Raw genomic sequence first — 16237 nt, forward strand, 5'->3', positions numbered from 1 at the left:
AACCAAGGCAGAAATGAACTGTACCATAGATTTTTCTATTTACCCATTTACAATATTTGGTCATTAATGATAATTATTGTGAATCACTACAAGTCACAATTAATTGCATGTTAAGAAACTGACTACCAATTGGTTAACTAATGACTTAGTTCATTGATTGATGTCCACAACAATGAATTAATGATTCCTCTGTTCACCTATTATATTTGTATGTCACAAGTCACAATTAATTGTTTGTTCTTCGAGTTTCATTGACTTTTACTGTATATTTCCCTTTAATTCTTTTTTTTAAATTGTGTTATCTTCATGTGAAGACACTGTTTTTTGTCTTAACCCTTCATTAATTAATGAATAAACTACCTGTTATTAGAGTTTAGCAGCTACATACTTCTCTTTTTCTTTTCCATTGTGGCAATTCAGCTATTTTTTTGTCTATACACTTTATACTTTTTAAACACCATTGGCTTACCCTTTTTTTCTTTGAAACATTCCAGGGTGTAAGCCTTCCTGGCTTTGGTGCTACCCAGTGCGCTATCCATGTTGAAAGACGCAACCAATATGAGTTAACTGTCTTCTAAAATGTAGAAGAGCTCAATACAGCAGGGACTACTCACTTGATGATGAGATTGGATATCTGACATATCCAAGAATCCCTTACCAGCTTCAGTCCACAATGTTTTGTCTTTCCTCTCCGGCCTCGTACACGCAAGGGTGCCGGTTTCCTCCTGTAGGACGTATGTAGCAGTTCTGGGAGCATACCTGACTGATGATCAAAGGATTATTGTACATTCCCATCCAAACATAAAATCTCACCTCTTAGGTCTGTTCCACCTCTTCCCTCCTATTTGCAGACCCATTCCTTCATGGGGCCTAACCATGGTGTTGATGGCGTTGGCCTACAAACCTTTCCAACCCATGTGTTCGGTTAAACTATAGCTTGTTTTTTGGAAAAGTGCCTTTTTTATAGCATCAGCTCGTAGGATTAGTGAGTTGCAAGTTCTGTCCACAGAAAAGTCTTCTATTATCTTTGACGGAGATAGAGTGGCGCATCGAACGCAGCCTTCTTTTATACAAAAAGTGGTTTCGGATTTCGATATCAACCAAGAGCTCTCTCTTCCGACATTCTTTGCGGACCGTCAGACGGAGGCGAACAGACTCAAATTCATTGCTTGGTACTCTCCCATCGGTATGGATAAAAGGGACCGGGATGCAGGAGTAAGTTAAAGGTACTCATCATAGTAACAACTTTACTTGTAGCCCAAAGATCCTTTTTCTCCATGCCCCCACCCTCCATCCCCCTAAAAGCATAGCTAGACCGGCTGATCCTCTCAATGGAAATAGGAACTGAAGATTCAGAGCATGTTGGAATGGAGTCGAGGGCATTGTCATGTTACACGCCTGCTGCCTGACTTTAAAAGCACATTTTCCAAGGGGAAGCACACGTTGCTACCTTCAGGTTCTGGTCCTGTCCCCAGTCTGAAGGAACTCCCATAATCATGTCAAAAAGGGGGCTTCGGACAGTAGTCACTACAGTAAGTAACTTTTCCTAACAAATGCAATGCCATTAAAGGTTTTAGTAGTAGTTGTAAGCACAGGCATCTGGTAAATTAAGCACTGTAATATGTGTAAATAAGAATGAATCCACAGCCCAAGGGTGAAAGGTCATGGTGTAAATGTTATGGCTCTGGACTGTGCCAACCTTCTTTTCCATAGTCAATGTAGGCTAAATGCATTGCAGGTTTGTCTCTTTCCAGAGATTTATGCATTGTCTGCACAGGGTACGGTAACAAAAATGTATTCACTAACTAACTATATATATATATATATTATAGGCCGCCCAAAAAGTGCTCCTCCTATGGAAACATGGCCATGTAATGTGTATATATATATATATATATATAGAAAGAGAGAGAGAGAGAGAGAGAGAGAGAGATGTAAATCTATTCTATTGATGAATGAGTACCTGAAAGGAATGTGTGTACTGTTGGTTTCTGAGAAAAAATAAAAATGGTCTCTCTAAATACAACAGAAACTATGCAACCCCTGATAACAGGCAACATCTAACACATCATATAGATGATACACGTCTTTTGTGTCTGGACCCATAGGCAGACTTGAGATAAACCCTTCTAATATTTAATCAGTGTGGTGAATTGCTGGTCTGTTGTGTCTTTCAGGTCAGCAGCTGGAAGAGTTAAAACAGATAAATGTTCTGCCACAGACATGGCTTGTACGGGTGCTGGCCAATCATCATCACGCAGTGAGTCTTGTATGTGGCTGTGCAGGTGGGGTTGGGAAGCACCTCGTCATCTCCAGTGAGTTGTGTGTCTGGATTCAGCATTCAGGGAGTTCCAGTATCTAGCTGTAGGTAGGGTTGGTTGTCTGGTCTCATTTTATCAGCATGCAGTTAGTAGTGTGTTTGAATGAGTGGGTATAGAAGCCAGGCAGTGTCTCTTTTCATCACCATGCATGGAGTCTGTTACTAACCTGGGTGGTGGTTGTATTTTGTCTGTTATCTGTAGCACTGAGTGGGCCCTGTGTCTAGCTGTGTATGGTGAGTTTGAGTAGGGCCTTTTTAACAGTATGCAGTGAGTCATATGGTTGGCTGATGGGGTGAGGTTGGGTTCAATAGCATGCCTATATAGTGTGTCTGGAGTTATGTGGGGATTGATAGAGTCTCTTTTTAACAGGAGGTATGGAGTCATGCCAGGCAGTGGGTGCCATTAGAATAGGACCGTTTTTTATGAGCAGGCAGGGAGCACAGTCAGACTTATATGGCATTGATAATAAGACAAGATATGTCATCTACTGCCACCATCCTGTTGTTGCTAATAGCGGGTGTTGTTGCCGGCGGGCCCGTCTAGTTATGCTCCTTTACTGTGCAACTGTTCTGGAATCAATCCACAAACCTCCAAGGTGAAAATGAAACTTACTCCATTCTGGAATCCAGTTTCAGATATTGCAGAGCAAGAAAGTTGCTTTGGGGTCCTTGCCTCTTTGAAACCTTGGGACATTTGCATGTGTAGGAGCTGTGCTTGGTTCTGGTTGCTACACTGTTCAAGCGCCTTGGTACTTGTCTATCTAGTGTCAGGATGGTTACAATGCACTTTTTGGAGACAGTTGTAGGCGGTGTGAGTCAGGCATGGTATCAAGAGAGACATAGACTCAAAAGTATCTGTTTTAAAACCTTTATTTACCAAGGTTCCTGGGTTGGTGGAATGCCTGACTGGCCCTAACTCTAAAAGCATGGTTCCCTTAACTGATGTTTCTAATGGCCATCGTTGTCTTATAGTCCAAAATAAAGTCCAGTCTGTGTCTAAACCTAGTGTATAAACTAAAGGGCTACTGGCAATTCCCTGATTTGTCCCAGGTAAGGAGGTAGAAACTAAACACAAATTGATGAGGGCGTGCCCGAATATATAAAGACTCCAGTGACCATAGAAATATGAATTAATTTGCTCGTAAATAAGTTGAAAGGAATATTTAGACATCACATTGCAAAAGATCATCATGGTGTTAGATATACATAAACAATAGTATAAGCTTAATGTGTTCACGGGACAGAGAAAAAAGTATATTAAAGGCAACAAATGCAAATGCACATGTAAAGACGAAGCTTTTTACATACATTATTGCAAGGAGTATGTGGATCCCATTTCAGCTATTGGGAACCATAGGTCATTTCATTGGCTGAACCAAACAGCTGTATGAACAGTATGAACAATCACTACTGTGTGGGAATGTCAACACAGTTTTGTTTCGGCCACGTGTAGCAGTTGAAAGATGCTTTGAATTGGGCGGCCTTCATCAGGACAGATAAAATGATCGATAGATGCTCAATGAATGATAATTCCTGCGTGTATCTGTGAAATGATCAGAACATGGTTCTGTGAGTGAAAGACGCAGTCTGTATTCCGGTATATAGTATATGGTTTTGAATGCTTTTACTGCTTAAGATAATATTCATAGGACCCATCAAGGGCTTACCATGCAAGTGTAACTGGGCACGGTTGCGGAGGAGTCCACTACCACTTATTTGTAACGGGACTCTGTGAGGCTGGTGTGGAGATTCAACATACTGCTTTAAACATGGTAATCTGTCAAAATGAAGGAGGAAAGAAGGAAAGGGGTTGGGGAGCTGCTCAACAGGTCTAGCTCATAAGTCAAAAACAATATGCTAGTGTTGTCCATGACAAATACTTTTGACCCCTTGTGCCGAGTCTCAAAAGTGCATGATGGTAAGGCTTAGTTGAGCATGCCGCGGTGACCCGATGTAGGCGCCTGTGCAAGGAAGTGCTAGGTGGTGCCTAGATCTAACTAGCATGGGACACGCTAGCATCCTGGCAAAAATAATCAAGCCTGTTAGTGGCAGACAAAATTAGACCAAGCGGTACATTCGTGTATCAGTAAACTATCGAGTGAATAGAAGACTGTGACTTCTAAAAGCCGGTCTGCCAACAAATGTGCCGGGTACGTCTGTTCTATATGGGCGGCAAGCAGAGTGGCGAGCGGGCCGCAGTTAGTGTACACGGTCGGGCCAGTCTGGGAGTATGGCCCAGTTACAGTGTTGCGACTTCCAAACATCCAGTGGATACTCCAAACACACACCAATTGCAACAGCAAAATGGTGATTTATATCATAGAATGCCCATGTGGCTTACTGTATGTTGGCAAAACAATACGAGCAGTAAAAGAACAGATCTCTTAGCACCGTTCTTGAATTTGAAACCAAGTTCCCGAGAAACCTTTGGTGGAATACTACATCCAGAAAAAAACCCTGAGACAAAGAACTAAAGTGGTTCGTCCTACAAATGCTGACTCCGCAGACGAGAGGAGGTTTGTTTGTTTGTTTGTTTGTTTTATTCACTTTTTATGCGCGCCAGACCCAGGGGTAGCAGGGCGCAGTGGCAAGAAAATGCAAAGCTTACAGGTTACATCAAAGCATAACGTACAATATAAATACAGTTGAAATTGACAAAGTATACAAGTTTGCGAAGGTTAATCCAATTACAGGTTGCAACCAGGCAGATGTACAGTAGAGAGAAGACTGTGTGGTCATGGGGCACATGTAATTACAAGTATAAATGGGAAACAGGTGATACAAAATATACACAGGTTTGAGAGCGGGCAGTAGGGTAGTAGAAGGGGACACGGTCGAGTGAGATCAGCTGAGGTTAGTCAGGTGAGGAGTTGGATGACATTTTATGGATGACATTTTTTCTAAAGCGGAGGTAGGGTACGTCTGCTCTCAGGTCTTGAGGTAGTGAGTTCCAACTCTTTGCCGCCTTTACCTGAAAGCTATTACCACCTATCGTCTGTAGTCTAAAGTTAGGTATGGTCAGGCAGTTGGAGTTGACAGCTCTGGTCGGTCTGGAGGATGTTCTCCTATGGAATTTGTCAATCAGGTATTTGGGGGCGGAGTTATTGAGGGCTTTATGGGTCAGGGAAAGCATTTTAAGTGTTATTTTGTTCTCAATGGTCAGCCAGTTGTGACGGCGTCTGGCGGCAGAGATGTGGGATCTTTTGTTTATGCCTAGTGCTGCTCTCAGGGCATTGTTTTGTAATATTTGTAGTCTTTGCGTTATAGTTTTATTTGCTCCGGCGTAGAGAGCGTTGCAGTAGTCAATCCTGGATAGTATTAAAGCTCTAGCCAGGATTAGGCAGCTCTTGTTGGATAGGAACGGTTTACCGGCTCTTATTAGTTTGCACGTGTAAGCCGTGGAGGAGGCAAGGGATTTTAGCTGTTTGTCGAGAGATAGGGTGGAGTCAAGATAGAATCCCAGGGTTTTTACGTCCTTGGACACTTGGATGATATTCCCATCTATGTTAAATGAGGAGAATTCCTGACCTAATTTTTTAATATTAGTTTGAGTGCCCAGGATAATCAACTCTGTCTTATCATCGTTCAGACAGAGGCCATGGGTGGCCATCCAGGCCTGGATGATAAGATATACCTTGTTCACCAATTCCGTGTCTTTCGCATGATCCCCAGAAAGCGGGAGGAGGATCTGTGTATCATCTGCATAATTAGTGTAGGTGATACCGAGATGGTCCAGATCATCAAACAAGGGCTTGGTGAAAATGTTATATAGAGTAGGGGAGACACAGGAGCCCTGAGGGACACCGCATAGAATAGGGGTGGGATCAGCTGCTGCCGAGGGGGAGAAGACTCTCATTGTTCTTTCACTCAGAAATGACTCAATCCATCTGATGGCTTCCGGGGAGAAGTGGGCCGCGGAGTCCAGGTGACTGCAGAGGACTTTGTGGTCCACCAAATCAAAAGCGGCGGAAAGGTCAAGGAGTAACAGAAGTACTGTTCTTCCTTTGTCTCGAAGTTCGTCAATTTGGGATTTCAAGTCAATAAGGGCGGTTTCAGTTCCATGTAAGGGACGGAAGCCCGATTGTCTCTCACCTAGGAGGTTGTGTGATTCCAGATGTTTTTGAATTTGGTTATAAGCGGCTTTGTCCAGAATTTTGAGAAGAAATGGTACCGTGGTAATGGGGCGGTAGTTAGTAGGGATAAGGGGGTCTAGTGTCTGCTTTTTAAGTAGGGGAAGTACCCATGATTGTTTAAGGTTGGCCGGGATGGTGGCTGAGGTGAAGGAGGCGTTTATCAGTTTGGTGATAAAGGGCGATAATTCTCTGGCAGCGTCTTTTATTAATTGTGCTGGGCAGAGGTCACCTTTACAGTTAGATGGTTTAAGCGACAAGATAATTTTTTCTACTTCCATGGTGGTCAGTTTGGTGAAGTGGAAGGAGTCACTATGCGCCAGTAGATTATTGGTCTTGGGCATTTTTGGTGAGTCCTGAATTTTCAGTACTTCTTTTTTTTGCTGGATTTTATTTTGGAGAGTAATAATTTTGTGGGAGAGGGCTTGCTGGATGTCCGTGCACCAAGATTTGTCCTTGGTACAGGGGTCTGGTGTGGCGATCGGGGACTCAAGTTCCTTTAAAATAGAAAAGAGCTCTTTCATGCTGGAGTTAGAGTTGGCAATACGGTCATCATATGAGTTACGTTTTGCCTGGCAAACTTCTTTTTTGTAAGCTGATGAGAGAGAGGTAAGTTTGGCTTTATTGTCGACTGAGGGGCAGAGCCTCCACGTGGTTTCACTTTTTCTTTTCAAGATGCGCAAGTCTCTCAATTGTGGAGTAAACCATTTGTTTAGGTGGGCTTTGGGTTTGCTTGGTCTGAGTTTGAGAGGTGCCAGTTTATCTAGTGTGGCGAGCATGATATTATTGAATTCTTGTACTAAGGTGCTGGGGCATAGATTAGCTGATAATGCATTGAGGGTCGGTAGTATAGCTGGGATTACTTTATCTGCCGTGATACATTTTTTATTTCTGGTTAAGCAAGGCGGTGCTATTGGGAGGATAGGAGGGTTGGGTCTAGACGTGGCTAGGTTAAAGGACACTAGAGAATGGTCTGTCCAAGGTAGGGGTCTTATGGATAGGATAGTGGCTGAGCAGTTGCAGTCAGCTATCCAGTCTAGCGTTCTTCCCTTCAGATGCGTAGGCCTGTCAACTCTTTGAGATAGGCCTAGAGCGTGAATAGTGTTGGCTACCGCTGTAGCATTGGTATCCATGGTATCAAGGAAACCTAAGTTAAAATCCCCGAGGAGGATTATTTGGGAGTGAGGTTTGAGGTTGTACGTGAGCAAGTTGTGGAGATCCTCATCAAAGGTGCCTAAAGGGCCTGGTGGTCTATATAAAAGGTGGATGGTGAGAGTTTGATTATTATTTATCTGGAGTTTAGCAGACAAAGTCTCACAGGATTGGAACGATTGAGTAGGTACTAGTCTGAGTGAGAGGCCTGTTTTGGAGATTATGGCAATTCCGCCGCCTCTAGCACCTTCTCTGTCATTTCTGATTATCGTGTAGCCATCTGGGATGGCTAGCATGAGCGAAGGTCCTGCTGCATTATGTAGCCAGGTCTCTGTAATAGCGAGAAAGTCAAAGTTGCCTTCTGAAATTAGATCGGCAATGTCTAGGGCATGTGCGACAAGCGATCTCACGTTCAGGAGTGCTCCAACGATAGATGGGGTATTGGAGATCTCTGTGGCTTGGGGGGAAGGAGCGGTAGGAGTATCAGCTGTAGTGAGTACATTGTTCTGAGTAGGGCGAGTATTACGGTTAGGTGGAGGCGGTAGTCTGACATAGCGGGGTTTACAGATCTGCTGGAGGTTAGTTTTGATATTGGTAGGGGGAAGAGATCTACGGGGAGGTTCATGCAGTTTGGTTAGCCTGGCGCGGAGTCTAAGGTTTCTACTAAGTGTATCGCATGGGCGTGATACAGAGGTAGGTGTCTCAAGGGATCCGAGGCTAGGATATAGGTATTGGCCTGGAGAGATGCAGGTTTGATGTATTACCGATGTCAGAGGAGGCAAGGTGTTAGGTAGGCTAACATCTAGCATAATGAATAGATGTAGGATAGTCCTCAGTAGGACTGTGTAGATGGCTGGTAGATACATGGTTGTAAAGGGAGGACTATCTCAGATGTGATGTCATTGGTGGGTAGTGGGAACAGTTGGTAACAGGTATGAGGCACAATGTATGCTAAGGGTATTAACATATAGAAGCAGTCTGGTGATAAGAACCACCTAGGTAATAGGTGTTGATGTGATATATGTAGTCAATGGCTCAGTAGCAATGATTCTACTATATCGTTGGTGCTAAGAGGTACAAAGCAACAATCCCAACTGTAGTGGTCTAATAGCGACCATAGGGCACAGCACAACTGTGGTGGTCTAATAGCGACCATAGGGCACAACACAACTGTGGTGGTCTAATAGCGACCATAGGGCACAACACACTGTAGTGGTCTAATAGCGACCATAGGGCACAACACACTGTAGTGGTCTAATAGCGACCATAGGGCACAACACACTGTAGTGGTCTAAAGGCGACCATAGGGCACAACACAACTGTAGTGGTCTAATAGCGACCATAGGGCACAACACACTGTAGTGGTCTAATAGCGACCATAGGGCACAACACAACTGTAGTGGTCTAATAGCGACCATAGGGCACAACACACTGTAGTGGTCTAATAGCGACCATAGGGCACAACACACTGTAGTGGTCTAATAGCGACCAAGAGGCATGACCGAATTAAATGCAAGTATGGACGCAGGTAACCCTGGGCAAATCAGATCAAACACAGATATTAGATGCAAATCAGGGCACAGGCAGCACTGGCTAGGTGAAGCAATGTGGAGCACAAAGAGGTTAAATGCAGTTGTAGACACATAGTACAAATGGGTATATCTGTATCGAGCATAGTGGACTGAATGCAAGTGTTGCGTGAAGTCCTTGCAGACGAGAGGATTCAGGGAGGCCGTGCATGATATGCTAAGCACTGCCAGACAGATATTAAAGTCAATACGTTCTTTCGGTGAGGGTGGTTGTGACTGACCAAGGGACACCAATGATGTGGGTACTTTAATGCTGGGGGCAGTGTTACCTTAGTTCCAGGAAAGTTCGTTGCCGGGCACCGTTAGTTAGTTAGGCATGACGAGACCAAAAGCGTCGTGGCGACCAGCATCAAAACGGACATGGAGACATCGCCGGGCGCCGATTGCGCTAGGTCAGCTCAGTCAGAGCCTGAAGCCTTTCTTCCTCGCCTTACTTCCGCGATCCGGCTTCCGCCTGCCGGCGAATCGCGTTCGGTTAAGGGGAGGCAAGGTAGCCAATCAGGATACGGCTAGAGGCCTGGTGGGGACACGGCAACTCGAGGGCGGCGGCCATCTTAGAAAGAGTAGCGCCCCTTGGGTGCATATAGTAGATAATGGTATCAGATGGCCTGATAAGCCCACGCTCTATGTAGGAGCGTTGTAATGGAGGGAGGCTGCAAGATGCGTCGTGTGCATTCCGCGCACAAAATAGGATTCGAAATTAGGTGGGAAAGGTGACATCAATAAACAACTAACACAACTTGGCCAAAGATGGATACACCGTTTGGATACTGTCAAAAGGGACCTGAGCATCATGGTGATTTGCTTTTTGTGTCCCCTCTCTATTCTTCTTTTTTCCTTCTTCTTTTTACTTGAGTAAATTATGTATAATGCAACAAAAGCATAATGCTTTTAGCTTTGTATGAGATTTTTGAAATGTTAAAACTGATGTTTAAATTGTTTTATAAAGGTTTGTGTAAATGTACAATGTGTACAAATAGCACAAATAAAAAATAAAAAAATTATCATGGTGGAATGGAACCACTTCATAGCAGCCCGATGACCTTTGTTTTTTTCAGATTTTTCTGATCAGATGCTTTTTCTGATTTGATGTTTTCTGATCTGTATGTTTTGATTATACAGTAATATGTTAAATACCTTTTGGGCTACAACCATTTTGAGCTAACTCTGTTTGTTTACATGAATACGAGTCCCCTTGTATATGATACTACCTTTGATGAACACTGATACGATGCACAGCTTCTTGTGTATAACACAGTACCACACCTAGGGGCAGTCTCCTTCACCCACTTCTTTCTGCGTTATAACAACCCCTTTGCTACCGTCTCCAATAATGCTAGAGTGCCACATAATATTTGGTGCCATTTAGGTCATCCTTACTCTATAGTGCCCCCATACCAACAGTTGTGCCACTACTTTTCCAGTGCCTTAGACCACGTCTACAGACACATGGCGTTTACAGAGGGCCTTTCGATTTCAAACACACATGAGGACTGCGTTTGGCACCTCACTGTCATTCGACACGAGCTATGGAGTTTTTTTGTTTTTACTTTGCCGTGACACCACAAGTGCCTGTTTCTACATAGTGGTTGGAATTGCCCCTACATGTGCCTCTTACGTGGGTCGTGCTTTAGGTTTTAAATGACCACAGGGCACCCATTTACATTTACTTTACCTAGACTCAAGTCCATCCAAACATAGCCAACCGTTTCCCTAACCAACACGGCTGCGCACTGTTGTCCAGACAACCACAGAAACATTGATATACACAGTGGCCAGTGCACCGCCCTAGTTAAACACAGACATCCACGCGAAGTCCGAGCGCTTGGGAAGATTCCTCACACTATCCAGCTCAGGTAAGAGGAACTGTAAACACAGCCGGGACTGTGTTGCAACACTGTAACTGGCCTGTACTCCCAGAACGGCTTGACCTTATACGCTAACTTCGGGCCGCGCCCAACTCTGCTTCAATGTCACCAGACCCATGAAAAAAGTGACAGTGGCTGCCTTTGCCTCCACCTACTCTCCTCCTCCCTCACATTACTGCGGCTGACTCTCACCCTGACACAGCCCTCATTAACCTTTATCTCGCTATCTCCAACACTCTTAATTCTCTTGCCTCTGTCATGAGAATCCGACTGAAGTCTTCCAAAAAGTGCAACTCTTGGTACAACTCCGATCTGTCTGCCCTTAAATGCAAGTGTAGGGCAGCTGAGTGGAAATGGTACTCGTCGGGGGGACCATCTGACAAACTCGCCTGCTGCCTCCTTCAAAGGCAATATCCACTCTGCATCCACTCCAAGAAAAGAGTATTTATTCAAGCCTGCATCTCCGCGGCAACAAACAACACGGCCAAACCTTTCAAAGTCTGCAAGGAACTGGCCAATCCTGCAGCAGCTTCTTCTTAGTAGGACCACTGCTAGGCCCTGGCAGCACACTTCACCACAAAAACCCAAGACATCCTTTCCGCCCTTCCCCCCACATCACAGCACACACCAAAACCAGGGCCTCCCTTGGCCCACCTCCACTTCCCCTATCACCCGTCACACCCAATGAGGTCGCCAGACAAGTCCGGTCCATGAAGGCCTCATCGACACAAGTGGATCCTTGCCCCTCCAAAACCATTAAGGATAACATTGACTCCCTCGCCCCAGCCTTGGCTGACCTTTGCAATTGCTCCTTTTCCACTGTAGTTTTCCCAACAGCTCTCAAGCACTCCCTTGTGCACTGGCTACCGCCCATTCCCTATCACTCCTTTCCTGGGCAAACTCCTGGAGAAGTTGGCTATCTCTCAGCTGAACCTTCACACTGAATCAATTGTTTTTTTTAATGACCATCAGCCTGGCTTTAGAGCGTCCAGAGGCACGGATCTGCTCTTCTGAACAACTGTGAAGACCTGCTCTCAAATCTTGATACTAACACTCCCTCTGTCCTCATTCTCCTTGATCTCTCCTCTGCCTTTGACATGGTTAACCACAACATCCTGATCGCATGTCTTCATGACAACCTGGGAATCACAGGTCAGGCTCTGGCGTGGTTAACCTCTTTTCTCTCCGACCGCCTATCTCAGGTGGAACTTGGAGCCTTTCTCTCGACTATTACTCTCCCAACATGCGACCTTCCCGAGGGATCAAACCTATCCCCTTGGTTCTTCAATGTCTACATGGCTACCTTGGCACAGGTGATTGCCACTTTCACCTCTAATTTCCAGTGTTATGCGGATGACACATCTTTCAGGCTACCCTGAGCCGCTTCCTTCTCCTCACTCATACCTGACTGTCTGTCCGCTATACAGTCATGGTGTGCTGTAAATGACCTCTGCCTCAACGCCTGTAAAACTGAGATCGCTCGCATTGGGACCCCTGCTCCCGCTTTCCCACTTTCACTCTGGCCCACCTCCCTTGGCCCCGTGCCCACCCCCACCTGCGAGGCCAAAAACATTGGGGGGATCTTCAACTCCACTCTCTCCTTCTCCTCTCATTTCTGACATCTCAAAAAAGTCTATCAACTACATCTCCTTAGAGGTACTCTACCTTTTATCACTTTACCCCAGCGTCTCACTGTCTCCAGATCCCTGGTTCTCTCTACGCTGGACTGATGCAACAGCTCTTCCTCAACCGCCCTGCTTCTGCCCTGTGCCCTCTGCAACTCATCCAGAACAGAACCGCAAGAGTTATCCTTGGCCTCAGGCCTAGGGACCACATCTCTCTGGCGCTGAAATCCCTTCACTGGCTCCCGTGGCTGCAAGGATCGAATTCAAGACCCCCTGCATTGTCCACAAGGCTTTCCGGGGCCTGGGACCTACTTACCTGCAAGGTTGCCTACCTAACTACTGTCCCTCTTGAGCCCTCCGCTCATCTACCTCCAACCGTCTGCAAGTGAACCGGTCCTCCAAGCAGATATTTGGAGGGAGATCCTTATCCTCAGCAGGCACCTCCCTCTGGAATAGCCTCCCTGCGACCCTCCATCTTGAGCTTGATCTTCTTAGGTTCCGGAATCTCCTCAAGACCTTCCTCTTTTCCTCCTCCTTCTCTCTCCCCCTACCCTGCTAACCTAGCTCCATTTCTCCCATCTTTTGCATACAGCTTGCTGACTGGCCGCCTGGTGTACCTCAGAGTCCCACAGGTCTTTGGCACCCCCTCCACTCCTGTCTGCACTTGCCTCAGGGCCCTGCACCCCACATCCCTCACTGCACTTGTAATGAATCCAAGAGAGCTTCTCTCTCCAAACTCACCCCGGTCTCTACCGACGGGGTGCACTTGGACCCCCACCGCTCCCTTGCTCATCCTGCACTTTCACGATCTGAATGCATCTCTGCCTGAAGATCGTCTGTCTGTTCTCCCTTGTCTTCAGCCCTTAATGTGCACTTGAAAAAAATGCAGAATCACTGTCAGGCCTATTTGCTGTATCTAAACTGTTAAATGTATCATATTCACTTGCTACGCCTGTGCAGACCGTTATTGTCTCAGAAATTCAAGGGCTCTGAGCGACTGTTGTTTTTTCCCTGTTTTCCCATCCTCCTTGAGTGCTTTGAAACACTCTCTGTGTATAGGCGCTTTATAAATAAATGTTACCATACCATACCTACCATGGAACACACGCACATGGCACATTTGCTTGCAGACCGGCTTTTAGAAGTCACAGTCCTCTATTCACTCGATAGTTTATTGATACACGAACATACTACTTGGTTTGATTTTTTCTGCCAGTAAAAGGCTTAATTATTCTTTCCAGAACGCTAGCGTGTCCCATGCTAGTTAATCTAGGCACCACCTAGCACCTCCTAGCACAGGCGCCCACTGTGGTTCACTGCGGCATGCTCAACTAAGCCTTACTATCACACACTTTTGAGACTCGGCACAAGGGGTCACAGGTATTTGTCATGTCATGTATTTGTCATGGACAACACTAGCACATTGCTTTTAACTTATGAGCTAGACCGGTTGAGCAGCTCCCCAACCCCTTTCCTTCTTTCTTCCTTCATTTTGACAGATTACCATATACAACGTGGTATGTTCAATCTCCACACCATCCTTTCCGGTCCCCTACAAATAAGTGGTAGTGAGCTCCTCCACAACTGTGCCCAGTTACACTTGCATGGTAAGCCCTTGATGGGTTCTATGAATATTATCTTAAGTAGTAAACTGATTCAAAACCATTTTCTGATAATTTCACAGATGCACACAGCAATTATCATTCATTGAGCATCGATTGATAATTGTTTCCGTCCTGATGAAGGTCGCCCAATTCAAAGCTTCTTTCAACTGCTAAAAGTGGCCGAAACACAATTGTGTCAACTTTTCCATACAGTAGTGATTGTTCATACTGTTCATACAGCTGTTTGGTTCAGCCAATGAAATGACCTATGGTTCCCAATAGATGAAATGGGATCCACATACTCCACATACTCCTTGCAATAATGTATGTAAAAAGCTTCGTCTTTCCATGTGCATTTGCATTTGTTGCCTTTAATATACTTTTTTCTCTGTCCCGTGAACACATTAAGCTTATACTATTGTTTAGGTATGTCTAAGACCATGATGATCTTTTGTAATGTGATGTCTAAATATTCCTTTCAACTTACTTACGAGTAAATTCATTAAAATTTCTATGGTCACTGGAGTCTTTATATATTCGGGCACGCCCTGATCAATTTGTGTTTAGTATCTGTGTCTAAACCTATGCTTGCCCTCACACTTTACAAAAATGTGATAGGAAGTATTTTTGGAAAAGAAAAATAGTGATTCAACAAAAATGACAAAACCAGGATTGGTTTCAGGTGGTCTTCTCACGAAGTATAATTTGGTTAATGTCACAAAGATGGGTTCACTGAACAGGGCTGTTTGTAAGACCTTCTTCACAGTGAATTCAAATACCTTCAAAGTCTTTGGGCCTCATTACGAGTCAGGCTGTCCGGAAATAACGTTGGCGGTAAACCCGCCACCACCGTTTTTTCCGGATCGCCTGATCTCGAGTCCTGCAAGCGGACGTGTCATTCCTGCCAGGTCTGACCTGGTGGCTTAAACACGCCCGCCTGCAGGCAGACATGGAAACACCGGCACCATCACGAGATGGTGCCGGTGTTTCCATGGTCCCCATTCCCATTGAGTCCTATGGGACTCAATGGGAATGGGGATTTACCGAATTACGCCTCTGGAATTCCCGGGTCACCGGGGTTGTAATGCCCCAGTAATTCCGGGAATCACAGAGGCGGAATAGTAATACGAGTCCAGTGGTAACCTGCCCGTTATTCCGGCTGGGTTACCGCCGGACTCGTAATGAGGCCCTTTGTGTTCCTTGGGGTTCCCTTCGCCAAGCTTCAACTGGTTCACTTTACTTTCCTCAACGGGCCTCTCATGGTTCTCTTCCCCAAGCTCAGGCCTCTTCCCGATTTCAAAACACACAGCAATATCTCTCACAGTTCCTTTTTGGTCTCCCAGGATGTCCTTCCTCAAGCTTAGGCCCCTCTAGTTCCAAACACCAATTCAGCTGTTCAGGATGTGCCTTTTTCATATATATTCTTTCTTACATGCCATCCTCTCATGGGATAAAATTGGAGGCTTTCAAAAATGCCAGGCTCTTTGCTTTTCCTCAGCGTGACCACTCTGACCCTTTTGCCTCTCCCTGTGTTTTCATGTGCTCCTTTCCCTTTATCGTGCACACTTGCATTGTCCTTTATTCCTTCTCTTTGTTGTGCCTCTTGCATGCTTCTTTGACTCTACCATGCACCCCGTGCTTGTTTCTTTGTTTCAGGGTCACTCAAAACCTTTTTGCACTATCCTTTCCTTTCGTGCCTCTTGCATGTTTTTCACGGGCTTCTGGCACCCTTTCCATTCACATTACTTCATTGTCCAATTGTACTTTCATTATTATTGCACACACATACGTTCCCCCTGTTTCCTGCTTACACTTTACACTGTTACTTGTATCAATGTCTTTGCACTCTTAATATCTTCCCGTTAGCTTCAATCGAACACTCCCACAAATGCGGTCCTCTTTTTTACGCGTTTCCAGTGTTACTGTGTATCGTGTTCCTTACAACACGG

The 16237-nt window shown here is 45.2% G+C and overlaps 1 protein-coding gene across 1 annotated transcript in view; it reads left to right on the forward strand.

Annotated features, from left to right (window-relative positions):
• The window catches only part of BTBD16 (BTB domain containing 16), a 1066677-nt gene that overhangs the window by 901296 nt on the left and 149144 nt on the right, over window positions 1-16237 (forward strand). Inside the window, exon 14 of the mRNA XM_069611979.1 lies at window positions 2178-2260. Within this exon, the coding sequence (XP_069468080.1) occupies window positions 2178-2260 (83 nt within the window). The remainder of the gene's footprint in view (window positions 1-2177; window positions 2261-16237) is intronic.

This window comes from Ambystoma mexicanum, chromosome 8, assembly GCF_040938575.1.
Source record: "Ambystoma mexicanum isolate Mex_15411 chromosome 8, UKY_AmexF1_1, whole genome shotgun sequence".
NCBI lineage: Eukaryota > Metazoa > Chordata > Amphibia > Caudata > Ambystomatidae > Ambystoma > Ambystoma mexicanum.